Source organism: Staurois parvus, unplaced genomic scaffold (genome assembly GCF_062004578.1).
Source record: "Staurois parvus isolate SC_StPar_1 unplaced genomic scaffold, SC_StPar_1.0 ptg000270l, whole genome shotgun sequence".
Taxonomy (NCBI): Eukaryota; Metazoa; Chordata; class Amphibia; order Anura; family Ranidae; genus Staurois; species Staurois parvus.
The window spans coordinates 848,953-876,941 of NW_028318066.1; the positions used below are offsets into that span (position 1 = coordinate 848,953).

General features: G+C 44.5%; 1 protein-coding gene across 1 annotated transcript; it reads left to right on the top strand.

The window, feature by feature from the left end:
• Window positions 1-364: 364 nt before the first annotated feature.
• MRPS22 (mitochondrial ribosomal protein S22) lies at window positions 365-27,907 on the top strand. Its single transcript, XM_089681527.1, has 8 exons — window positions 365-523; window positions 3,283-3,443; window positions 15,872-16,036; window positions 19,931-20,074; window positions 20,152-20,235; window positions 22,050-22,195; window positions 27,074-27,176; window positions 27,653-27,907. The coding sequence occupies exons 1-8, from the start codon at window positions 445-447 to the stop codon at window positions 27,743-27,745; spliced, it is 975 nt and encodes a 324-aa protein (XP_089537653.1). The 5' UTR covers window positions 365-444; the 3' UTR covers window positions 27,746-27,907.
• The last annotated feature ends 82 nt before the right edge of the window (window positions 27,908-27,989 follow it).

Sequence of the window (27,989 nt, forward strand, 5' to 3'; positions counted from 1 at the left end):
TGCCCCAGGTAGTCGGAGTCATGTGACCTCTGTCTAGGCTGACAATGACAGGACTGAGAATCTTCTTATGGCAAGAAAGGGTGGGTTCCTGTATTTAGAAATGTGTTTTTTGGTTATTAGTGATTTTTAATCATTCCTCCACTTTATTGCCACATGGAGGCAGACTTTGTTACTTCCATTCTAAAGCCCCTGGTGTAATAAAGGTCATATACGATAAAAAATACATAGTGTTTTCCCCTCCACCCTGCACAAGGACAGAGGCGCTCTCTGCAGCAATGCGCAGGCGCAAGACATGGCAGCGGACTACATGTCCCGGCAAGCATTGCCCTACGCCGTCCAGTCCTGCACACGCTCAGTGGAGGCCCTCGGCTATCAGGCAACGGACTCAGTGTCCCGGTATGCATTGCGGCTGTCCTCCTCCCACACAGCGGGATTACTGCAGAGATGGCTGCCCGCATAGCATGTCTGGTGAGGAGGCTTCACCCGGAAAGGACGGGGATCCGGAGGATGCTGTGTACTGGAGGTGAGGCCCCCGGTCACAGGGCAGGCGAGGTGGGGGGTTGGTGTCATTCACCTATAGAGCCAGATATACTGCATTGTCACACAGACACTGTCATTTATTGTCATAGGAGGGGGCAGTGACATCTGATTACTAGGTAAGTGAACTGAAGAGCTGACACTCTAGTGATGGCTGGGTGTATACAAAGTGTGACCTTCAGGAAGTCCCAGACACTCAGTGTGGTCCACCACAAGGACGAGGGGGCGGGGACTATGAATGAGGGATGGAAAGTCCATTGATAGCTCCGCCCCCTCCATTCATAGATCGCTCTTCATTCATAGGGGCTGTGACCTGGCTTCTATGAATGGAGGAGGGGAGCATTGATGGAGAGCCTGTGACAGCGCCTGCACTTCTATTAACCCTCACCACACCAGAAGATTATGGGGGAACATCAAAGGAAGACAATTTCTACTTAACCAATTGCCCTCCTGAGGATTTACCCCCTTCCTGACCAGGCCATTTCTTTTTTCGTTCCGACGCTGCAAATTGTGTGGTCATGCAATTCTGCACCCAAACAAAATTTACGTCCTTTTTTTTCTCACAAATGGAGCTTTTATTTGGTGGTATTTGATCGCCTGTGCATTTTTATTTTTTGAGCTATGAACAAAAAAAGACCGACAATTTTGAAGAAAAAAATATATTTTTGACTTTTTGCTATTAAACATGTCCAGTAAAAAAAAAATCAAATTTAGTCATAAATGTAGGTCAAAATGTATTCTACATGTCTTTGCTAAAAAGAAAATCCCAATATGTGTAAATTAATTGGTTTACGTGAAAGTTATAGCGTTTACAAATGGCGGTATAGATACTGGATTTTTTTTTAATATACTAGAAATGGCAGCAATCAGCAACTTATAGTGGGACTGCGGTGGGCATTCTAACACTGGTGGGAACTGACTAACTGCCACTGACATCACTGACACTAATACAGTGATCACTGTTAATAAAAAGCACTGACACTGTACTAAAGACACTGGGCAGGAAGGGGTTAACATCTGGGGCATTTTGTGTGTGTGCTGTTTTACTATTTTGTCTGTGTGTTTTACTGTGTAAGTATGCTGCTTTGTATTGCTCTGCTATGCAGAGTAATACAAAGCAACACGCTGGTGCTGACAGGGGAGAGAGCTGTATTGTGTTCCTCGGCAATCGCCGGGTGCCAGCAGGGAATATCCACCTGGGACCTGGTGATCGAAACCTGTGGCTGCCAATGGCAAAATCAGGTATATATATGTGTGTGTGATGGTGAGCCCTGCTGCACTACTTCTGCTATAGGGCAGTCAGGAAGCGGTTAAATAAGATTCAGCAGCACGGGACACATCACACGGATCGGAACATCCCTTAGGTGAGCTTCTGTAGATCAAATTGCTGAGAATGTTAAAGTGGTTGTAAAGGCTCATTCTATGTATGAAGGTAAAAAAAACACCTGTGTGCAGCAGCTCCCCCAGCCCTCCTAATACTTACCTGAGCCCCATTGCAATCCAGCGATGTGTACGAGAGCCTCGACTCTCCAGGGACCTCCCTCCTTATTGAGATAGCAGCGGGAGCCATTGAGCCAATAAGGATAGAGATCGGGCCGAGCTGCTGCTGTGTGTGTGAATGGACATGCAGAGCAGCGGCTCAGAAACGAGCCTGATTGGGTGCCCACCATAGAAAGCTGCTTGCTCTGGGGGCACTGGACAGGAAGGAGGGGCCAGGGGCACTGGTGGGGGACCCAAGAAGAGCAGGATCTGGACTCCTGTGTTCAAAACCACTGCACACAGCTGGTAAGTATGACGTGTTTGTTTGTGTGTATATATATATTTTTTTTTATTGCCTTTAACCCTTCACCTACAATGCACTTATACCCCCTTCCTGCCGAGGCCAATTTCCAGCTCTCAGCACTGTCACACTTTGAATGACAATTGCGTGGTCATGCAACACTGTACCCATATTACATTTTTATCATTTTTTTGTGACAGATAGAGCTCTATTTTGGTGATATTTAATCACCTCTGGGTTTTTCATTTTTTCTTAAACCAAAAACCGCTGAAAATTTTGAAAACATTTGGCACTGATGGACACTGACAGGTGGCACTTCTGGGTCCGCACTGATCATCAGTGCCCTGACAGCTGGCGTCAAATCCAGGTAAGTATGAATCTGTTGGGGAGCTGTTAGTAAGGTATAGTAAGAACATAGCACATGGAAAACAATTGATTTTAGTGTTTAGTTTTATGAATGGGGTACAGACTTCTTTCCTGGCAGTGGTCTGCAGGGTTTATGGGCTTGTTCACATGGGTGGTGAGGGCAGCTTGGAGGCAGTAAAAGCAGGCGGTGGAGCCTTGGTTTTACTGACCCTTGACTGCCCACCTGAAGGGCTGTACACATTGTGCAGCAAAAATTAAACCATGTGTTGCATTTGATGGGCAGTACTACGGCTGTCAAACGAGACTCAACTGCAACACATGCAGGTATGGATCAGTGGTTCAGCCTTTTTAAATAAAAAACAGGTGATGGGGATGTGACATATCACTTCCTCACCGTTTGTCAAACACCCTCTAACAAGGGTACCACCACAGATCGCTTTTTAGAGGGGCAACAAGGTCCTTGATGCACATGAGAACAAGCCCAAAGACATGAGAACTGCTCTGTAGAGCTCCTTATTTGTGCAGAGTGTGTAACATCATCCAGAATTGTGATGTCATGTTTGTCCCTTTTTTTTTTTTTTCCTTTTTTTTTATATCAGCCAGCAGTTTGGTGAGCAGACCTCCTGTGTTCACAGATCCAGAAGTACAGAGCATACTGAAGAAGATGACTGGTCTGGTTCTGGAGAAAGTTTTCCAGCCGGGGAAGCAAAGCGGTATACCACCCACATACAAGTTAATGACACAAGAACAATTTGAAGAGGTATGTGTAAAAATGAAAAGTCCCTTGCAGTGCTGGCTCCATGAACTCCGAGAGCAGTGAGTGTTAGGCCTGTTGGACATGGGAGTAACAAATGCTGAGTATTTTACTGATCTGAAATATGTATTGTTGTCTATGGGACTATGCACACAGCTGAGTAAAGATTGGTAATACAGCATTGACTATAGTAAAACAAATATAGAACATTTTTCATTTTAGTGCAGTAATTTTACTTGTTTACATGAGTATACAGTGAGGAACAGAATTATTTGAACACCCTGCGATTTTGCAAGTTCTCCCACTTAGAAATCATGGAGGGGTCTGAAATTCACATTGTAGGTGCATTCCCACTCTGAGAGACAGAATTTAAAAACAAATTCAGGAAATCACATTGTATGATTTTTAAAGAATTTATTTGTCTTGCACTGCTGAACATAAGTATTTGAACACCTGAGAAACAGCAAGAATTCTGGCTCTCAAAGACCTGTTACTGTGCCTTTAAAAAGTCCACCTCTACTCCACTCATTAATTTAACTTAGTAGCACCTGTCTGAGTTCTTTAACCTCCTTGGCGGTGTTCCCGAGTGTAGCTCGGGGTAGAATTTCTATACCAAGAACGGTAACCCCGAGCTACACTCGGGCTTACCATGCAGCGTTCTCTGGGGGTCACTGCAGCACTTACCTTGTCCTTCGCTCCCACGATGGGTCCCCTGCAGTGTCCCCGTCCATCTCCTCCGGCGGATGCCGGCATCTGGCTTCCGTGTTCCGGTCCCCGTGACGTCGGAACGTTCGGGCGGCGGAACCGGCGGGAAATTTGAAATTTTTAAAAAATGACATTTTTGCTGTCATTGCTGTTTCACTGCATTTCACATACATTTTGTCCCCACTGCTTTGTCCTGTGCCCTGCCTGCATTTTGAATGTTCTTTCTGCCTGGAAACTTAGAAAAGTCCATGGCGGCCAAAAAAGCATCCCTTTACGTCAAAAGCGGTTTTAGAACAGCGATAGTAAATCAGAACCACTTGCAGAATTGAGTGATAATGATTTGTGGGGAAATTCGTCATCAGACACTGAAAACGATTTTGCGACTTTGCTCAGCGATGTGCGAATTTGCCTCTGTATTTCAAATTTCAGTGTTTTTGGTTTGATTATATTATTGAATTAAATTTATTATTATTATATTATTATTTTTTATGATTATTTATTAAATTATAATTTATGATTTCGTGTTTCAAGTTTTATCATATCCGGAATGTTTAATAGACTCTTTTTCGGACAGATTTCAGTGAGTTATTCCTAAAAATTACAGCCTACAATTAAAAACTACATATTTCCATGCAAAAAAAATGGTACCGCTTTCAGCACAAAATTCCTGACATGATCATACCGCCAGGGAGGTTAAAAACACCTGTCCCCACCCCACAGTCAGTCAGCCGCCAACTACTACAAATACCACACAGGGAGAACAAGCAAACTCCTTGCCTTTAGTTCCATGGTTGGGATTTGAATTGGTAACCCTAGGGCTGCTAGGCAGAAGTGCTAACCACTAAGCCACAATACTGACTGCATATATATACTGTATATGTTAGTCTGTTTAATAATCACATTTTACAGGAACAGGTTAACTCTTTTCAAGAAACAGGTTGACTCTTTGCAACGACATTTCCAGGCTTGCCAACAAAGGTATTTACTATAGCACTTTAAAAAAAACGACAGGGTGAAGGCAGTTTTCAGTTTTCCTGGTCTGCGCATGCTCAGTCGTCCCACTACTGAGATTTCTGAACTGGGTGAAGTCAATGCCTGTTTGGATTTTTTTAAATATATCACTTTATACAGACAAATTTACAATTCTTGTAAAGCAGTTATTTTTAAAAATGTCAAACATATGTATAGGTAATATAAATTGCTTGAGATCATGTCATTAAAAAGTTTTTTCACTGCTGTTGACCTGGTTCTAAGAGGTGAACATATTTAGACAGTCTCTAAGTTTTGTGACCATCAGTAAATTCCGAATGTGTCTATTTTTAAGAGTTCTTTAGTAAATATCTTCTTAAAGTAGTCGGTCATGCAGGGAACTGCAACCATTTGCAGATAAGGTGATTTAGTAAATCAATCCCTATATGCCTTGAGGGAACGTTTTCACGGCTTTTGCCCTATGGCAAGATGCATTATTTAGAAAAATGATGTCATCATCACCAAACATCCTTTCAATTGGTGGAATAAGAAAGGTGTCCAAAATCGCAATATAAACTTGTGCATTTATTGGAGATTTAATGACTGTCCTCTCCCCCATACCTTTACCTGACATGCAACCCCATGGGGGGCTTTGTAGCTCTGGGCCCCCTGCTGCTCTAGCCTGCTAGTGACCCACAACCAGATTTCACTGTGGCTGAACAGAGAGGGGAGGATGCAGGAAAATATATTTCAAGATGGTTAGTCCCTTCGCCAAGAATGAGGTTGAAGCCAAAATGGTTGAACTGCGTCCATCTCTGATGCGCACTTTTGCGACAGGCATAACTACAGATTTAGAAAAAGTTACAGAGAGACCTGATATGGATGCAAAATCATTCAACAGTGAGCATGAATTAGGCAAGGATACTAATGGGTTAGTAAGAGCATGACATCAGCATACATACATAACTTAAATTGAGAGACCAAGAGCGGGTACCCTGAGATATCTGGGTATGACCTTATGGCAATGGCCAACGGTTCCAAAACAAGCACAAACAGTAGGGGCGAGAGCGGGCACCCTGTCGGGTGCCTCTGCCCAGGGTAAAAAAAGTCGGAATTGCAGCCAGGCAGTCTTACCCTTTTTTGGGGGAGTTGTATAAAGCCCGTACACCAAAGAGAAATTCTTCACTAAAGCCCAATTGCTGTAATAAGGAAAACAGATGAGATCAGAGGACACTATCAAAGGCCTTATTAATGTCTAGGCTCAACAACAACTCCACCTTAGAGTGCACATTAGCATCTTGGATAACATTCAAAGTGAGAGGTACATTATCTGTAATAAGCCTGTCAGGAATAAATCCCGATTGATCAGCTAAAACTAAGAAAGAGATAATGGGGGCCAATCTACAGTTGTGTCCAAAATTATTCAACCCCCACTGAAATTGAGTGTTTTGGCCAGTTTGACATTGCTTTTGATCATTCAGTCATCTTGCTTACATTTACATTAAAGAGGCACTTGTAGGTCAGACAAATATAACATAACAGTTATAATGAAATAACCACAAATGTCTTTTCTGTGCTCACAGCATTATCAGTTTTATTCAACCCCCAAGTGACATTCAATCTTAGTACTTAGTACAGCATCCTTTTACAGTTATAACAGCTTTTAAACGTGAAGCATAGCTTGACACAAGTGTCTTGCAGCGATCTACGGGTATCTTCGCCCATTCTTCATGGGCAAAGGCCTCCAGTTCAGTCACATTCTTAGGCTTGCGCACTGCAACTGCTTTCTTTAAGTCCCACCAGAGGTTCTCAATCGGATTTAAGTCTGGTGACTGCGATGGCCACTCCAAAATGTTCCAGCCTTTCCTCTGCAACCATGCTCTAGTGGACTTGGAGGTATGCTTGGGATCATTGTCCTGTTGAAAGGTCCAACGTCTCCCAAGCCTCAGGTGTGTGACGGACTGCATCACGTTTCCATCCAATATCTCCTGGTACTGAAGAGAATTCATGGTACCTTGCACACGCTGAAGCTTCCCTGTACCTGCAGAAGCAAAACAGCCCCAAAGCATGATTGACCCTCCACCATGCTTCACAGTAGGCAAGGTGTTCTTTTCATCATAGGCCTTGTTCTTCCTCCTCCAAACATAGCGTTGATCCATGGGCCCAAACAGTTCTAATTTTGTTTCATCAGTCCACAGAACACTATCCCACAACTTTTGTGGTTTGTCCACATGGCTTTTGGCATACTGCAGTCGACTCTTCTTATTCTTTGGAGACAGCAAGGGGGTACGCCTGGGAGTTCTGGCACGGAGGCCTTCATTACGCAGTGTGCGTCTTATTGTCTGGGCTGAAACTTCTGTACCCACATCTGACAAATCTTTTCTCAGTTCCTCAGCAGTCACACGGGGACTTCTCTCCACTCTACGCTTCAGGTAGCGCACAGCAGTCGAAGTCAGCATCTTCTTTCTGCCACGACCAGGTAGCGTTTCAACAGTGCCCTTTGCCTTGAATTTGCGAATGATGCTTCCTAAGGTGTCTCTTGGTATGTTTAACATCTTTGCAATCTTCTTATAGCCATTGCCCTTCCTGTGAAGAGAAATCACCTCTTCTCTTGTCTTCCTGGACCATTCTCTTGCCTTCACCATGTTTGTAACCACACCAGTAAATGTCTAGAAGGAGCTGAGTATCACAGTCATTTTAAAGCTGCCTAATTGGTGCTTATTATGCTTGATTGCTGCTCGGTGACATCCACAGGTGTTTTCAATACCTGATGGAAAGCACCTGTATGAACCTCTGTTCTTCAGAGTGGTAGTCTTTAAGGGGTTGAATAATTGTGGCAATGAAGAAACCACATAAGAACCATTTACTACTGTATTACATAAACAATTGATGTCATTTTAGTTGCATTTGGGTAGTTACAACGTCCTTGTAGGATTTGATTCTGAATACAATTCCAAATGTACACTATAGTCCCTAAACCCCTTTACAGCATTGGGGGTTGAATAATTTTGGACACAACTGTATATGTTAAGATACGGCTGAAGATCTTTAAATCGTTTTTCATGACAGAAATGGGACTGTAGTTTTGTGGTAAAAGGTGATCTTTTAAGGGTTTGGGTAACAATGACATGTTGGCCAAAAGCATCTCGTCAGGAAACCTGCCCCCCTGCAAAACCTCATTAAACATAGACACCAAAGATGGGGCTAGAAGAGGGGCAAAATGTTTGTAATAACTGGCCGAGAACCCATCGGGGCCCGGAGCCGTGGAACTTTTCAATATGCTAATTATTCCTAATAATTTCCTCCAGAGTACAAGGGACATTAAGAGATGAAATCTGAGAGGGTGTAAGAGCGTGAAAAGGTATGGTATCAAGCCAAGAGACAGCAGGGATCTGCATGGTGAGGAGCTAACAGGGAGGAGTAAAACTCTTTAAAAAATTTCCAAAACTTTGTGGAGCAAAGAGGAAATATTACTGTGCTTATTACTTAATATAAATATATATATATATATATATGGGGGACGAATTGAATGGCTACGTTTACAAGCGAACGTAGTCGACACTAAATTTCTGTGTAATAAAAAGGATGCCTTAGACCAGTGTAAAGCTTTTTCAGTTTTTTGAGGTATCCGCAGGTGCACCTTCCGAGTCCTCCCAAACCCCCCCTCCCTATCCTTCTCCTCCTTTGAGGCCCACTGCGTCCGACTATTCTCCCCAACCCCCCTGATGATTGCTGTGATATACCGGCCTCCTGGATCCATACCCCGCTTCCTGGATGACTTCTCCTCCTGGCTACCCTTCTTCCTCTCCTCCGAGCTACCCACCATCATCCTTGGGGATTTCAACATCCCTGTCAACCTCGACAACCCGGACACAGCCCGTCTCCTCCACTTAACCTCCTCCTTTACACTTGCACAGTGCATACAATCCTCCACCCACTCCGACGGTAATATCCTTGATCTCGTCTTCTCCAACCGCTGCGCTCCCCACAACCTCACTAACGCCCCCTTCCCTCTCTCTGACCACAACCTGATCACCTTCTCTATCTCCTCGTCCTCCAACGCCTACCCCTTCAAATGTCACACTACTACCAGCCGTAACCTCCGCAACCTTAACCCTGCCTCCCTCCACTCTGCAGCTGATCAACTCCATGACAGCATCCTTCCCCTGTCCTGCCCCGACTTGGCCATGACTGCCTACAACAACGCGCTCTCAACAGCCCTTGACTCACTAGCGCCTTTAACCACACGCAATATCAGACCCCAACCGCTCCAGCCCTGGCAGACTGATCACACCAAAACCCTCAAACGACACAGTCGTGCCCTGGAGCGACTATGGCGCAAAACCAAATCCCAACAAGCCTTCACCCGCTATAAATCTGCCTTCCACACCTACACCTCCTCCCTCCATGCTGCCAAACAGGCCTACTTCTTGACCCTCATCAAGGCCCTCTCCTCCAATCCTCGCCGACTCTTCTCCGCCTTCAACTCTCTACTCTCTCCACCCCCTCCTCCACCCAGCACCTCACTCACTGCCCTTGAGATTGCCAATCACTTCAAAAACAAGATTGACACCATTCGCAAGGACATTGCCGCAACTCACACACCCTCTCAACCCTTCCCCTCTCACACAGCTACCCCCTTATCCCCCCTCCCCCTCGACATAACCCGCAGGGACTTCATCGCTGCTCAAACTCTCTCCAACCCCCTTCACCCTCACTCAGCTACCCCCTCATCACCCCTCTCCCACGGCCCCACCACTGCTCTGACCTCCTCTTCCACCCCACCCTACATTCCTCATACTGAAGCTCCCCCAACACTCCGCACCTTTGACCTTACTACCATCGAGGAAGTCTCCAAGATCCTCTCTGATGCCCGCCTCACCACCTGCCCCCTCGACCCTATCCCCTCACAACTCCTACGACCTCCTTCCCCCTCCATCCTACGCTCCCTCACCCACATCTTCAATCTCTCCCTCTCCTCCGGCACTTTCCCCTCCCCTCTGAAACATGCACACATCACCCCCATACTTAAAAAGCCCTCCCTGGACCCCAATGACCCGAACAACCTCAGACCCATCTCCCTGCTCCCATTTACATCTAAACTCCTCGAGCGCCTAGTCTACACCCGCCTATGCTCTCACCTCAACGACAACAACCTCCTCGATCCCCTACAGTCTGGCTTCCGTCCCCTACACTCCACCGAAACTGCCTTACTCAAACTCTCCAACGACCTGCTAACCGCCAAAGCTAATGGCCACTATTCAGACTGGATGTCACTCCACTTCCTTAAATTGAACCTCTCCAAAACCGATTTTCTTGTCTTCCCCCCAGCCCGGACACCACCCCCCATTGACTTCTCCGTCACATCCAACAACGCTACCATCAAACCCGCCCTGCAAGCCAGAGTACTTGGTGTAATTCTGGACTCCAACCTATCCTTTCAACCCCAAGTCCAATCTTTAACAAACTCGTGCAGACTCCACCTCCGCAACATCGCCAAAATACGCACGTTCCTAACCCCAGAAACCACTAAACAGCTCATCCACTCCCTCATCATATCACGACTCGACTACTGAAACTCCCTCCTCACTGGCCTGCCTCGCCGCTGGCTATCCTCGCTTCAGTCGATCCTGAATACGGCTGCCAGACTCATTCACCTTTCCAACCGCTCTGTCTCCGCCACCCCCCTCTGCCAATCCCTCCACTGGCTTCCGATTGCGCAACGGATCAATTTCAGAATCCTAACGCTGACGTACAAAGCTGTCCACCATACTGCCCCGTACTACATCACTGACCTAATATCCAAGTACCGCCCAGCACGCACACTCCGCTCCTCACAAGACCTCCTTCTCTCTAGTTCCCTGGTCTCCTCCTCCCATGCCCGCCTCCAGGACTTCTCCAGGGTGTCACCCATCCTCTGGAACTCCCTGCCCCAACCCATCAGATTATCACCTACTCTCCTCTCCTTTAGGCGCACCCTGAAAACCCATCTCTTCAGGGAAGCCTACCCCACCCCCTGCTAACTTGCCGACCTCCTCCACTCTTCCTACCACTCCATCCCCCACAGCTATCTCTTCCTGTGCCACCATCCCCTCCCTCCTAGATTGTAAGCTCGAAAGAGCAGGGCCCTCGATCCCCTCATGTTTTGCATTGTATTGGTATTGTTCTGTCACATGTTCTGTCCCCCTTTGTAATGTACAGCGCTGAGCGAACTATTGGCGCTTTATAAATACTGTATAATAATAATAATAATAATATCAGGGTATTCAGTTCTAAGCGCTGTTGTGATATCATGCCCCTATTCAATATGGATGGGTTACCTACATGAGCTCTATAATGCGCTTCCAGATCCTTGGTGAGTGTCTGAATTTGTTTCCAATGATCCCTATTCCAGGCTGCCGCCATAGAAATAAGGCGGCCGTGTAGAACCGCCTTGTGACCCACCCACAGCATAGCCGGGGTGGTGTCAGAGGTATTGTTCAGCTGAAAATACTCTTGGATTGAAGTAGCTACGTCTTGACGGTAGGTGGTATCTGTGACCGTAGCGTCATTCAACCACTAGGAGTAAGGAGTACACGCTAGGCCTATAAAAGTGATAGACAACGCCATGATATTATGATCCGACCAAGAACACAAGTGTATCCCAGCATACGTACAGTCAGGTCCATAAATATTGGGACATCGACACAATTCTTACATTTTTAGCTCTATACACCACCACAATGGATTTGAGATTAAATGAACAAGATGTGCTTTAACTGCAGACTGTCAGCTTTAATTTGAGGGTATTTACATCCAAATCAAGTGAACTGTGTAGGAATTACAACAGTTTGCATATGTGCCTCCCACTTGTTAAGGGACCAAAAGTAATGGGACAGAATAATGATCATAAATCAAACTTTCACTTTTTAATACTTGGTTGCAAATCCTTTGCTGTCAATTACAGCTTGAAGTCTGGAGCGCATAGACATCACCAGTTTTGTCTTCAGCAAGTGAAATGCATGCTCAAACGGATTCAGGTCAGGTGATTGACTTGGCCATTGCCTAACATTCCACTTCTTTCCCTTAAAAAACTCTTTTGTTGCTTTTGCAGTATGCTTTGGGTCATTGTCCATCTGCACCGTGAAGTGGCGTCCAATGAGTTCTGAAGCATTTGGCTGAATATGAGCAGATAATATTGCCCGAAACACTTCAGAATTCATCCTGCTGCTTTTGTCAGCAGTCACATCATCAATAAATACGAGAAGCAGTTCCATTGGCAGCCATACATGCCCACGCCATGACACTACCACCACCATGCTTCACTGATGAGGTGGTATGCTTAGGATCATGAGCAGTTCCTTTCCTTTCCTTTTCCATACTCTTCTCTTCCCATCACTCTGGTACAAGTTGATCTTGGGCTCATCTGTCCATAGGATGTTGTTCCAGAACTGTGAAGGCTTTTTTAGATGTCGTTTGGCAAACTCTAATCTGGCCTTCCTGTTTTTGAGGCTCACCAATGGTTTCCATCTTGTGGTGAACCCTCTGTATTCACTCTGGTGAAGTCTTCTCTTGATTGGTGACTTTGACACACATACACCTACCTCCTGGAGAGTGTTCTTGATCTGGCCAACTGTTGTGAAGGGTGTTTTCTTCACCACGAAAATAATTCTTCGGTCATCCACCACAGTTGTTTTCCATGATCTTCCGGGTCTGTTGGTGTTGCTGAGCTCACCGGTGCATTCCTTCTTTTTAAGAATGTTCCAAACAGTTGTTTTGGCCATGCCTAATGTTTTTGCTATCTCTCTGATGGATTTGTTTTGTTTTTTCAGCCTAAGCATGGCTTGCTTCACTGATAGTGACAGCTCTTTGGATCTTATCTTGAGAGTTGAAAGCAACAGATTCCAAATGCAAATAGCACACTTGAAATGAACTCTGGACCTTTTATCTGCTCATTGTAATTGGGATAACGAGGGAATAACATACACCTGGCCATGGAACTGCTGAGAAGCCAATTGTCCCATTACTTTTGGTCCCTTAACAAGTGGGAGGCAGATATGCAAACTGTTGTAATTCCTACACCGTTCACCTGATTTGGATGTAAGTACCCTCCAATTAAAGCTGACAGTCTGCAGTTAAAGCACATCTTGTTTGTTTAATTTCAAATCCATTGTGGTGGTGTATAGAGCCAAAAATGTTAGAATTGTGTCGATGTCCCAATATTTATGGACCTGACTGTAGAGTTGGCCAGAAGGATCGGAGAGCAATATATGTAATCCAACCTAGCATAGGAATCATGCGGATGGGAATAAAACGTGTAATCCCTAGCTCCCACATTATGAGCCCTCCAAGAGTCAATCAGCTGGAACGAATCTAAACATTTCTTAAGAGATTTTGGGAAGGCTGGGGAAGAGGGTGAAGAGGAACTTCTATCCAATAACGGGTTGCCACCAAATTAGTCACCTCCTACCAATAAATGGGAGGACAGGAACTTATCAAGAACTTCAAAAAAATTTGAATAAAAGGTAGCCTGAGCTGAATTCGGTGCATGAACATTAGCTATTGTAAGTTCACGACCTGCTCTCTGGGTCACGATAGACCTGTTGCACATCTAAGGAACATGAGTTATGGAAAAACATCGCCATCCCCCTACTTTTGGTGGAATGTAAAATATAAAATGCTTGCTTATATGATTTGTGGAAAAATGTAGGATGTTTATCCGCTGCAAAATGGGTCTCTTGTAATAAAAGGATCTTCGCCCCTAGCCGCCTATACTGGAAAGCTGTTTTGCGCTTATGCAGAGAATTAAAACCCTGGACATTATGTGAAAGGCAATGGATCACCATTTTTAAACATGTAGCAAAGGGCACTTAACAACATTATCGTAGCAAAAAATTCTGGGGGGGGGGGATTACCCAGCTGTACAACCAAAAGTATGACAACAATCATGTACCAAAAAAGAAAAACAACATAAAATGATATAAGCAGGGCCAGAGCAGCCCCTATAACTATGGAGATCAAAAGAAACCATGGATCAGGTAGGCGAACTGCCTCACCTGAAAAGACAGAAAACTATCATTTCCAGAGGCCATCAGGGCCCAAACCTTGCCGCCAAGGAGGCACCTCTGACCATACTTGGCAACAGGGTGGGGTTGCACATCGACAGCTCCCACAGACCCAGCCTGCAAGCAAATAATAAAGGCCTAAGAACCCATATAAAACATGTAGCATGTCAAGGCGTATAGGGAGTTAACCCAAAAATAACGGACACAACTAATGATAAAGCGTCAAGAGACATGTCCCAATAAGTGATCAGAGGTGGGGGAGAACAGCTAAAACCGAGGATCACCTTCATACGGCCTCTTGTCTGACTCTCCTCCTATCATGCCGTGCAGATGGAGTGTTCCAAATGGGAGATACCCAGGAGGTTGAGGGTAGGCGTTGAGGCGCAGGAGCATCTGCTAGGCCCAATTTCACCAGGATTTCTTGACTATCAAGAGGAGTAGTAGATGTATACTAGCTTCCATTGTGTGGAATGATCAACTTAAAGGGAAAGCCCTATTTGTAGCGAATTCGAGCCGAGGATAAGACAGACATGACCTTCCTCATTTTGCGTCGCTTCTCCAGTGTGGCCTGAGAGACATCTGTAAAAATTTGCAGGGTCGAACCCTCCAAGGATATCATAGGGGTGTTGCGAGCAGCTCAAAGAATGTCCTCTTTAATCAGGAAATTTTTCATGCACAGAATTGTCCCGAGGAGGTTTATCTATAGGAGGCTTTGGACGCAGCGTTCTATGTATACAGTCACAAGTAAAGGCCTTCGCATCTTGATCTGGAAGACGGGACTTGAACAACTTAATTATAGCTTGTGAAAGATCAGTCACTGTCTCGGGGACCCCACGGATGCACAAGTTATTCCTGCGATTACGGTTATCAAGATCTTTCACCTGCGCCTGTAATTGAGTAAAGGTCGTGGTCCCTGGAATGCTCGCCATAGGCCAAACTGAGTTCATCATGTTTCGTTTCCAAACGATCAGTTTTGGCCTCAACTGCAGCTGTCTCCTGAGAAAGGACATTCGTGCTTTTATAAAGCTCTGATTGAAATTTAGCAGCCAATTTAATATACATAGTCTCCAGACAAAATTCCAAATCCCCCTTTGCAAGCTGCTGTGAGTACTTGCTCTCCTGTGCAGAGGACTGGGCCACTGTGTCCTGTGAGAAACGGAATGGGGATGCTTTCCCGGCGCCATCTTGGGACATGCTGCACTGCTCCTGTTTCCGCAATAGGTAATTAGTAAGGGACTTTTGAGCGGTCCCCTTACCTTTCTTTTTAGTTGACGACATGCAAAGTAAAAACCGAGTAGCAGACTGGCCCCAGAGAGCAGGCAGAACTTGTGGCAGGAACGGAGCTTCTACTACATGTGGCTGTCCTCCGGGAAGTCACTCATGTGCCGATTTTTTTTTTTTTTTTCTCTTTTCTCTACACAATTAAACAATTAAAGGAACATTTTCCAAGAGTGGTGATTCCATACTTTTTGCCAGGGGTTGTAAAAGTTACTAGTGATCTATCTTGAGATACATTCTTTAATTAATAATAATTTTGTATGCAGAAAGCCCCATGGTTTTATAAAAAAAATAGGACTTTAATACCAGCAGGAACATTGATGATCCCACTTCAGGTAAAGAAATAGATTGTGTTTGTAGGTTTCTTTAATTTTCTTGGATAGCATGTATTGAAGAAGCCATGGTGTGCTAACAGTTTACTTTTTTCCTGTCACATAGGCCATCCAGAAAGCTGCAGAGACTGCAGTGAGGTACTTGGAGATGCCACCTATGTTGGAGGAACGGACACCAATAAATGAAATCCTGACTGTAGATGAGATTCTTTCTGGCACAGATACTGCCAAATATGTGTTCACCGACATAACTTACAGCACACCACACCAAGTAAGTATACTGCCTGGCTGAAGCAACATGATGGCTCAGTTCATTAAGCACTAGGATGTATCTAAACCCAAAAACAAAAATAAAATATACTTTAACTTATAAGTTCTTAGATGGTGTGGCTGAGTTCACTTTCTTTTTTAAGCTTTGTTCTCTTTTTTACCTGGTGATTTATCCAGTAACGCTTTTTCTCTGTTAGGGTGACAACACTCAATTGCCCCTCTGTTTTCAGGACAAAAGAAACAAGATAGCACCCTTCTCCATAACATATAGGGATATAGTTCTGTAGTCCTCAGAGCTAACTAATAACAATGTAAAAGTCAGAGAACACAGGAAGTTGTCAGCTCACTTGATCTGAGGCAAGAACAATAGGCATTTTCTTAAAATTAACAAACCTCTCAATACCAAAATAAACAGGACCACGTAAGAGAAGTTTATTGTTTGGATGCATTTTAAGGATTTTTATTTTCAGCCACGTGTCTGTAATTTTTAAATCTTACTGGACTCTGGAAAAATATATATTTTTTAATAAAGATATTCTGCTGGTGTGTTACATTTTGTGAATTGAGCTCTGGTACCAAGGGAAACAAATAGCTCTTAGTTTCAGATGGGAGCACTCCTCTTTCTGTTCAAAAGGGAATCCATGAGTAGATCCCCTGCTGAATGGAATGGATGGCAATTTTGTGACCTCCATTCTTGTTCAGTTTTTAGCCGCCCTTTGACATTAGATTCTGGTTGACCAATTTTAGAACTATAGGCTGCTGGGTGAAAATGAACTTGTGTTGATTTATGTCAGGCTACCTCTGACCATTTTTAGGTTCTTAACTGCCAGCTTGTGCGAGGGCCATTACTCCATATTCTCTCCATAGGACTTTTCATAAAACCCCTATCACTTGAATCAAAGTCCAGCTTTCCAAGGGAAAGCTTAGAAGCCCTGTCAGGTGTTTTGTGATCTGTATCCCCATTGGAGAGAGGAAGTGTCAAATGGTCAGTCTGCCCCTGCCTTCATGTATACTATGCATGAAGGTAAAAACCTTGTGTATACAGCAGCCCTCCCCCTTCTCCCCAATCATGACTTGGCCCCCCTCCTATCCAGCTACATTGCCAAAAGCCTCTGCTGTTTGGGAACTCTTCCTCATTAGTTCAGACAGCAGCGGGAGCCTATTGGCTCCTGCTGCTATCAATCACAGCCAGTGAGCCAATGAGGAGAGACTTTGCATCAGTCTTGATGATATCAGGGGCATCTGACTGCCAGAACATAGATGAGAACAGACTGCAGAAACCATCAAGGACGAGCCTGCAGGAGCAGAGGATCATTCAGTAAAATGGCTTTTCTTTATCGTACATCACAGGACACAGAGCAGGATATTCATGACTGTGGATTATACGCCACCTCTAGGTGAATGGACACTGGCTGATCAATCAGAGAGGAAATCCTCCCCTATATAACCCCTCTTACACAGGAAGTACCTCAGTTTTTTTGCCAGTGTCTGTAAGATGGATGGTCACTAAAAGTGTTGCTTGTGCTCCAAGGAGCATAACTAAGGTCTGAGTGGGTTCCCTTGGGAATCATGGACTTAAATCGGATCCATTCGGAAAGCTGCTTAGCCAAGATGGATGGTACCTGAGCCTCACTGCATAAAAAGAAGAGTCCTCTGGGATTTGCCTGTAATACTGCCTTACGGCGTTGGACCCTGCGTAATGGAACCCTGTGCAGTAAATACTGACAAGGGCGCTTTCTGCTGGGGTGCTGCACAGGTCTGAGGCAGCTGCCCCACATTGTGGGGACTGAGTCTTTTGAAGGTCTGCATGACAAAGCCCACTGTGATGGGTGAAGGTTGGACTCCTGTTATGATTCAGAGTCCTGTGGCGGGAATGGTAAATTTACATTTGCAGTATTAAACAATCTGCCAGCGATGGGGTTACTAGGTCAATCATTTTGTGTCAAGGGTAAGGTACCCTCATGTGACAGGGGTTGATGCCTTAGTGATTCCTTGGAGCCAGTTTTCTCTGATTTTATGCTTTTCCTCTGATTCAGCTGCTGCCACGTCTCTTATGCAGGATTTGGATGGAATCATTTCTGGTGATACTGATTGCCCCAGCCTTGCTCAGGAGGACCTGGTATGCAGACATAGTGAGACTGGCAGTGGAAGGTTCATGGTCTCTGCCGTGCCAGCCAGACCTGCTGGCTCAAGGACCTATATTGCACCCAGCTTTACAGCCACTAAATTTGACAGCATGGCTATTGAGACCCAGATCCTGAAGAAAAAGGGGGTATTGGCTTCCGTAATCCCCATTATGTTGAACGCTAGAAAGATAGTCTCTAGAACATTTATTGCAGAACTTGTAAGGCTTACATTTCCTAGTGTGAGGTCCGTAAATGGCACCCACGAAAATATGTGATTGGTAGGATTCTGTCGTTTTCTTTAATCAGGGTTGGAGAAGAAATTGGCTGTTGGTACCATTAATGGCCAGGCTTAAGCATTAGCTGTTTTTTTTTTCCTAGAGGTCCATTGTGTCTCACTCTTTGATTTGCACTTTTTTCCAAGGAGTAATGCATATTTCTCCTCCTGTCAGGTTACCTTTGTGTCCTTGGGACCTGAACTTGGTTTTGGAAGTTTTTGCACCATTTGAACCTATTAGGGATATTCCACTGGTCCTGTTGACTAGTGACAATCACTTCTATAAAAAGGGTGTTGGAGCTAGCTGCTCTTTCTTGCAGAGAACCACTTCTGGTTTTGCATCAAGATAAGGTTTTGTTACGACCTTAACCGACTTTTTGTTTACCAAAAGTGATTTCTATTTTTCATCTCAGTCAGGACATCGTTCTACCTTCATTCTTTCCTGGGCGTCAGTCAGCAAGAGACCTTGGATGCAGTACATGCTCTAAGGGTCTTCTTGAAGGTGACATCACAGGTCAGGAGGTCGGATGCCCTGTTCATGCTGCCTGAGGGGCCTAGGAAAGGGTAGGTGGCATCCAAGGTGACTATTTTACATTGGATCTGCCAATTGATCATTCTAGCCTTTGGTTTGAAAGGTAAGGTCCCACCCTTTTGGGTGAAGGCACACACAAGCAGGATTTGGGGGGGCATCTTGGGCAATCTGTCATCAGGCATCAGTGGCTCAGGTTTGCAAGGCCACTACGTGGTCTTCAGTTCACACATTCACAAGGTTCTACCAGGTGGCTGTCAGAGCTGCAGAGGATTCTGCCTTTGGCCGCAGTGTTTTACGGACGGCTGAGTAGGTCCTGAGGGAATGTTGATGGTGGCTATCAAGGTGTCGCCCTCCCCTCAAATTTCTTTATTGATTTAGGACAGTGGTCTCCAAACTGTGGAAATGGATTTTACAGGTAAGTAGGTAGCAAAATCCAATTTTCCTGTTCCCCTAGAGGTGATCAAGCTTTTAATCCTTGCAGTGTTAGATTCAGTCCCACTGCAAGAAAGGGTTTTTACATCCCCTGGAGTTCAGCTTTAAAATTATTTTTAAATGCATGCATTTTAAATACTAGAACCTGGTATCGGTCTCCTGCAGTCCCTGCACAGCAGGGCTGGGATGTGAGAGGAAAAGCTGTATAAAAAGCCAATCAGTTCATATTTTGTCTAGAAGCATGCTGAGAGAAGAAGAGAGCAGAGTGACATAAAGATGTGCTCATCATTGTGTTGCTTCTCATTTTACTGTTCAGTCACAAGGGGGTCCAGGTTGCCCTGGGCTTAGAGAAAGTGGGTTAATGATGCTGCCATCAAACTGTGGACATTTAGTTGTTAGGGAAAAAAAACTGATTCAAATTGAATATTGTAGAAAAGGTTGTTTTTTGGTTGTTTAATGTGCTAATAATTTTTATCTTGTTTTTGGTTGGAATTCTGCCTAAAGGACTCTCATATGTTTGTTTAATCATAGGAAAGATTTATTGTAGTGCGAGAGACAAATGGTGTTTTGCGGAAAGCCACCTGGGAAGAGAGAGACCGAATGATCCAGGTTTATTTTCCCCTCCAAGGTCGAAGATTGGTCCCTTCACTTGTGTTCAAAGAGAAAAACATGAAGGTAAATGACACACTTAAATGCAAGAATCCCTGCTGAGTGCCAAAACTGGGGTGTGATGTCTTCCTTGTTCCTTGCAGCATGTATTTAATCAAGATCGACACGAAGAGCTCCTAGACCGCTGCATTATCCAGTTTGAGCCTGATTCCGGAGAATATATAAAGGTAAGTACTTAGTAAGGCCTCTGGTTTCTTGATTTTCAGCTTGTGAACTTTGGTGTAGGAAGTTTCAACACCAATAAATTATAAATGAATAATATTTCAGAACAGATTGGTATTTGGCACCAATGCTTATAGTGCTTATGATCTTTTTGGACGGCATGAAATTCCAAAACCCTTCTCATCTTTATTCTGTAACCTTCACACCTAGCCCCTAATCATACAGTAGCCATGAACCTATCAGCAATGTTTATTTCATGCCAACAATATCTTATGCTGAAACAAACCTATAATAATACTGTATAGATATAAAACCTCAGCTTTAGCATACAGAACGATACTAAATGTGTCTGCCTAACACAGTTGTCCAACATAGGAACTGATCCACATCTGTGATGGAACAGGTATAATCCTTGTGTGTAGTAAATGAGTAATACCAGGTTAGCGCTGAAATCCAGGTAGATGCACAAAAACGCTCTTTGTTGCTGTTGTGTATTTCATTAACAAAGTAATCAAATGCATTTTACATTCAAATAAAACCAAACTCTGTGTTCATATCAACCGCTCTATAGTTCTTTGCACAGTGGTACTTTCACTGGGAGAGAAAGGGGCAGCATTGGGAGCCAACTAGGCTCTAGTGCATGGACATATGCTGACAGGAGGAATATGTTAAAGGATAAGTTCACCTTTAAAAAAAATTAAAATAAATGCACGTCTGTTTTACAGATAAAAAAAAAATGTGCATTTAATTTTTTTTTTTACTTGGAGCCTGTAAAGCATTGCACTCGCGATCAGTAGGTTGTGAGTACCATGCAGGACTCCTGCAGACCTGTCGGTGTATCTTTGTGCTTTATTCCTTCTACAGGCAGGCAGCTACACACTGACAGGAAGAGACAATGAACTACCAGAGTACCCAACAGGGCCATGATAATAAATTGAGAACTACAAGCCAACAGCTGCAAAGGTTGGGAGACTTGTAGTTTCTCATTCACAGAACCCGTGTTAATGAACGACATGGCTGGGTAGGCAGAGCCCCGTGTTTTTTTAAAATAATGATATCCAGCAGGGGCAGAATATTCCCCACTTGCTGCCACTACAGTCAGCGGCTGCAGGAGTGGAAACATGTTACATGTTCCACCTTTAAAAACAGGTGGAACATGTAACATGGTCCCAAAGGTGAACTTATCCTTTTAATGGCTTAGTGTGTTGCTGCTTTATTGTCCAATCAGCAGCCAGTTAGGTGCTCTGTAATTCTGATAGAACAAGTGTTGTCACACCCAGGTTGTGATGCCAAGCAGAGGTGTATTAATCAAAAGTTGAGTATAATTACAAATCACTTGGCTGGTAAGACAGTTCACTTATGTTTTTCAACAATTTTTTATTTTGTGGTTTGTCTGGAGATTAACTTTAAAGACTAGGCACTCATAATCAAGCTTTAAAAATGTTTATCTCTCAGGCACCTCTCTTTCTTTTCATGGAATAGAGAACATTCTTTTCTCTGTGCCAGAGCTCCGAGTTACTATCTGTGGAAGGATGCAGTGATCAAGGCAATGGGGGAGATTTACTAAAACTGGAGCACTGAGAATCTGGTGCAGCTGTGCATGGTAGCCAATCAGCTGATCATTTTAGCTTGTTCAATTAAGCTTTGAAAATAAAACCTGGAAGCTGATTGGTTTCTATGCAGAGCTGCACCAGATTTTGTACTCTCCAGTTTTAATCTCCCCCAATGGTGATGAGTGAATGATCTGCCAGTCTGTGGTTACAGTAACACAGATATTATCCTCCTGAGTGATTTTGCATATTTCACTCCTGTGTTGTAGGTCAGGAACGAAATATTTCAGGACATTGACAAGCAAAGAAAGTATAACCTGTTGAGGTCGACACGGCATTTTGGAGGTATGGTGTGGCACTTGTGCTCTCTAAAGAACATTGATGGACTTCTTATAGACATGCTTCAACAAGATTTGTAAGTTACTAAATCATACATCTAAAAGATTATTGTATACGAAAATATCTATAATATACCATCCTTCTGTTTATAGAGTGGACATGGATTAGAATGCCTTTCTGTGCCCCCATTAGGGAAAGTTAGTCTCTATTTGTCCTGTTTACTGTTATGACCAAAAACAAAAATTCCAAATTGAACAGAAATAGAGGGGAAATCTTCTGATGTGGACGCTAGGGATTTCAGGTCACTTCCTGTTTTGGAAGAGAAGAGATGGCAAAATAATTGAGGTTATAACCCTGTCTTACCCTGGCCAAAATGAAAAAAAAAAAGTTTTGCTGTTCTACTTTAATCCAACTGAAAGCCACTGAAACTCTTAGAGACTATAGGGTTATACGGCTGCTTACAGGTGGATTGGACACTGGCAAAAAAAAAAATGATAAAATTGTAGGCCAGCCCAGGATAGCCCTTCCTCTACCCAGCATGCTCTAAAAAGAATAGTTTAATCGCTTTTTGTGAGCATTTTTTTTCTTTATTTTGGATTTATTCTTCTATTTGACTTCAATCAAGATTCTTTGCTACATCACTGATTAAGCTGGCTTCTACTTGGCAGATATGCAGACTGGCCTCTTTTTCACCCTGACTTTGGAGTACCATACCCGGACCCTACTGAACTGAACACTTGCAGGGATAGTAATGTGTCTTTCTGGCACTGGGTTCTGCTTAGGTGCTCTGTAGACATCAAGTACTGGTAGAAGTTAACTGCAGAGCGCTTTCTAGGTCCAGAGCCATGGCATTGCTTCAGGACTTGTCTGTTTGTCTCTGAAGACTCACTCTGGGAGTTACCTCACATTTTGCACCACTGGGTGCTTTTTTTTGCTACTACTGATTTTACTGTGGAAAGGGTTAGAAATGAGCACTGATATCATCTGGATGAAGAGCCACACATTTTATGTTTTTTCTTGCCATTAAGCATCATCCTGCTGCTGCACCTTTTGAGTGATAATCTCTAGTTGTCCTCATAGAAGAAGGCTCAGTGGCCATTTTGTTATAGCTCAGAGTGTGAGATGGAAAGGGTCTACAGCACTGAGAGGATTCAGGTGGGGATATGTTAGGAGAGAGTCTTTGCTGTGATGATAGAGATATCACTGCACATGTGCAGCTTTAGAATCAGGAAGCACATTTGCTCTTGTGTTGCTGGGGCAAGTGTCCAACAACAGGCATAAGCCAGGACATAGAAATGTAAACATTGGGAATATATTGGACAGACTTGAGTGACTTAACAGGCCTACATGTATAGCATTTGCATTAAACAATGTTGTTATAAATGGCAGTGAATTTAAAACTACTGGGGCCCCTTGCCTGCTTCAACCAGTTTAAGTAAAAGGTGAATTTAGCCTTTAACTTTTTAAACTGTAGCAGATTAGATCTCTCAAAAAGGATCTCTTTACAGCCAGGGTAGACCCCTTTTGTAATAAAGCAGGTGCAACATATGTCTGGACCCACATGCTTCAGTTTTAATGGCATCTAAACCTGTTTCCCATATGGGTCTAATGTCCACATTGATGTATAAAGCACTCAAAAACGTACCTGACTTGCATGGCTTCAGGGACATTGTCATTGACCTAAACTTGATACCATTATCGAATTCCACAGGAGGCCAGAGCACACATTTGCCTCAAACTAAAAGGTCCAAGGATGGGTCAGCTGAGCTTCACCCTTCTTCATTTATTTCTCCAATAGATGTTCCCAGACCTTAAGACAACCCGCAAAGCTAGAGATCAGTTTCCAGCTAGGTCTTCTGCATGAAAGTGTGTCTCCACTTCTACAAGTGGGAGCCGATTGTGAATCCTTGTGGGTCTTTGGATGTTTGCAGAGAACACTCCTCTAGGCTCACAAGCCAATCCATTACCTCTTTCACTCTCTTCAGCTACTCCCTCTTCTCTTCCTAGTACTAACGCAAAGATTAATGCACTCTCTCCAGTCCCATGAGTTCCTCTTGCTCCTAGACTCCTTGCTCCAGTCCCTGGGTCAGCTTGGCCTCTTGAGCTGTGCCCCATTTGGGCCACTGCTGCCCTGTTTAGAAGGATCTCATACCCTTGGAGCATGTGTTGCCCTCAGTGGTACCTGGTGCTCATCAGCATTTTCTTTTTTCTTTTCTTTGTTACAGGGGAATCTGTTATTCTGTTTTGGTGGGTTCTGGTTCTCAGCTTTTCACTTGGTCCAGGTTTAGGTATTTCTTTCCATGTGGAGTTATTGCCCTCTGGTGGTGACTTTTCTTTTATTAGCCTTGAGCATAAGGTTGATTCTCCTTGTACTCCCTTGGGTCATGTTGATAGGTTCCCCTATTTGGTAGGGCGCTTGGCCTCATCCAGTTTCAGATTCTGGCATTGGTTCTTAAGGCAGCTCTTTGCCTACAGGCCATCCTCAAATCTGTTTTGTTGGACCTATTAGTGGTTGTTGGTCTGCTGTGCACCTCTTAGCTGGAGTGCTTTGGAATATGCTGAAAGTATCTGAATTCCTGTGTTCCTCAGTTAGTGAGAATGAAAGCATTTTTTGCTCTCCATAAAATGTTTAACAGCATAGGTCCCACCCCTCTCTGTTTAATATTTCATACAAAATTCTTTTACATTCTTATAAATGTATTGTAAAACCTAGGGCCCCTTCTGCGTTTATGTAGGTTCAGCAGTGTACAGTCTGCTTTTACTCTATAGTGAACTTAAAGCGCAACTTCACTCACTCAGTTAACGTTGGCTATTTTTAATCCTTATGCTGCTAGCGTTGGTAAATAAATAGGAAGGTATATTATCTGCTTCCTGACCGCCCTATAGAAGATATACTGCTACAGGGCGGCACGGGTGCGCAAAATCGTGTGTGTGAGAGATTTTTCAAATCCGGGTAGGGGGCGCATGCGCCCTACCTGTGCCACAATTTGTGGTAGCGGCTGTCAATCACCAGGTCCCAGCCAGTTGTATTAACAGAGTAACAGACCTCTAAACCCGGGGTACTGAATTAAAATTCACGGAGGTTCAGTTAACATTTTCTTTCTGCAGAGGTCCGAATCTCGTTTTTGTTTTGTGCCTCTTGGGTCCTTCACATCACAACCCCTTTTTCACTTCAGAGCCCTGCTTACATCACAGCCCCTCTTGCAATCGCACACTCTCACATCACAGCTCCTCCTTCTCACCACACTACAGCCCCCCCATATCACAGCTCCTCCTCCTCACCACACTACAGCCCCACCATATTACAGCTCCGCCTTCTCACACTACAGCCTCCCATATCACAGCTCCTCCTTCTCACACTACAGCCCCCCCATATCACAGCTCCTCCTTCTCACACTACAGCCCCCCCATATCACAGCTCCTCCTTCTCACACTACAGCCTCCCATATCACAGCTCCTCCTTCTCACACTACAGCCCCCCCATCTCACAGCTCCTCCTTCTCACACTACAGCCCCCCCATCTCGCAGCTCCTCCTTCTCGCCACACTACAGCCCCCCCATCTCGCAGCTCCTCCTTCTCGCCACACTACAGCCCCCCCATCTCGCAGCTCCTCCTTCTCGCCACACTACAGCCCCCCCATCTCGCAGCTCCTCCTTCTCGCCACACTACAGCCCCCCCATCTCGCAGCTCCTCCTTCTCGCCACACTACAGCCCCCCCATATCGCAGCTCCTCCTTCTCGCCACACTACAGCCCCACCCCCCATATCGCAGCTCCTCCTTCTCGCCACACTACAGCCCCACCCCCCATATCGCAGCTCCTCCTTCTCACCACACTACAGCCCCACCCCCCATATCGCAGCTCCTCCTTCTCACCACACTACAGCCCCACCCCCCATATCGCAGCTCCTCCTTCTCACCACACTACAGCCCCACCCCCCATATCGCAGCTCCTCCTTCTCACCACACTACAGCCCCACCCCCCATATCGCAGCTCCTCCTTCTCACCACACTACAGCCCCCCCCCCATATCGCAGTCCTCCTTCTCACCACACTACAGCCCCACCATATCACAGCTCCTCCTTCTCACACTACAGCCCCCCATATCACAGCCCCCCCCATATCACAGCCCTCCTCACCACACTACAGCCCCACCATATCACAGCTCCTCCTCACACTACAGCCCCCCCCCCATATCACAGCTCCTCCTTCTCCTACAGCCCCCCCCCCCCTATCACATCTTCCCCCTTGACCGTAATACCTTAACACAGCATTGCAGAGGGTGGACTCCTCTTCTGTATGTACTCGCCTGTTGAACTCACAGCAGGGAAGAGGGTGTGTGCTGTTACTTTTAACAGCTGCAGTGGCGGGAGGAGAGGAGTCCCCCATTTAGTGACGCCTGCTGTAAACCAGCGGTCCTTGCTCTGTGGGTGGCTGATCAACCTCCCATCTGATGGTGCCTGCATAGTTCAGGCCAACACCACTTAGCTGAGTCAGCAAAATGACATCAGTGAACCTTTTAGGTAACTGTAAGGAGGTATTCTTCCCACTGAAGGCCAATGTAGTAGACAATTTTCCCACTGACTTCCAAAGTTCTCCAGGGGTTCCCCAAGACCTGAAACATATTTCAAGGGTTCCTCAGAAGTGAAAAGGTTGAGAATGGCTGCCATAAACTAAATGAAGACATGGTAGAATCTAGGTGCTAAATAACTAAGGAATATACTGCAACAAGTACACATGTAATCTCTGCAAGGTGGGAGTGATTGTCTCTGTTGCTATGAAGAAAAGGGAATCGGACTGTCACCACATGATATAATACATTCAGCTGGTAGCGAATTGGAAAGGCAGGCAGATGTCTTCCTGCCACTTCAGCTAAAACAACCCCCTTTTTTTATACCTAGCCTGGCTATTAGAGAAAATACATATCTGTGCAATTTCACTATTGTTTTTCTCCAGATTAGATGATGCTGTGAGTCTAGTGCGACTCTACCACATGGTACATCCTGATACTGAGTGTGCAAGAGAATCCCAGGGAGCTGACGGCAGGGATCTTATTATGGTAACACTTTCTTTTTCCCAAGTATGTATTTTGAAGTCTGGTAACATGGCAAAGAAGTATCTAAGAGCTGGCATAAAGAAATTCTTCCTGCCGTATAAATCAAAAAGGGGATTATGTACTTACTGCAAAATTCTTCATCATGGGTCAACCAGGGAGACAGAAGATGAAAAGCCTCCATCTTCTATAGATTAGGAAATGTGTGCCTGTATGTTGACTAGTCATTTATAGAGATGGGGTTTATGTAAACCGTAATATCCCTTCAAACTGCTGCAGATCAAAGAGCTGCAACATATTCATCTTTTCATCTACATAGTTTAAAACTAAACCCCGAGTATACGAAGAATTTCATTATTTGAAACACATTTAGCTATTGATTGTAAGTGCAACAATATTTTCTCCTGGCTGCTGAATTAAATAATGTATTTGCTATCCAAACTCTGGAAGGCATTTTATCTGTATTCTCTTGATTGTTGCAGATGTTTGTTAAAATGGAAGCAAAGAAACCAGGCTATATAGAACTGGCTTTACAAGCATATCCACAGCCTGCCAGCAGTGCAGCATCTTCCTGACACCACTGGTGGACGTCTCCAGAATTCTACACTTCAGTTTCATGAAGCCATTTCTTACCATGCAAAATGTATTGTGTGTCCCCCTCTGTATATCTGTGATGGACACATAAGCCTACCCACTACTTTGTCATGATTTCTAAATAAATATTCATTAAAATGTTACTGTGTTTCTAAATAAGCATTCATTAAAAAGGTTACTGCGTTTCTTCTTTTCAAGAAGGTACCTGGCGAATAAATATACGAA

Excerpts from the sequence above, each read along its gene's own strand:
- MRPS22 (XM_089681527.1), top strand. The coding sequence starts at position 445 with ATGGCTGCCCGCATAGCATGTCTGGTGAGGAGGCTTCACCCGGAAAGG. Across the intron at positions 20,236-22,049 it reads ATTCCGGAGAATATATAAAG|GTCAGGAACGAAATATTTCA; the intron begins GTAAGTACTTAG and ends CCTGTGTTGTAG. Across the intron at positions 27,177-27,652 it reads ACGGCAGGGATCTTATTATG|ATGTTTGTTAAAATGGAAGC; the intron begins GTAACACTTTCT and ends TGATTGTTGCAG.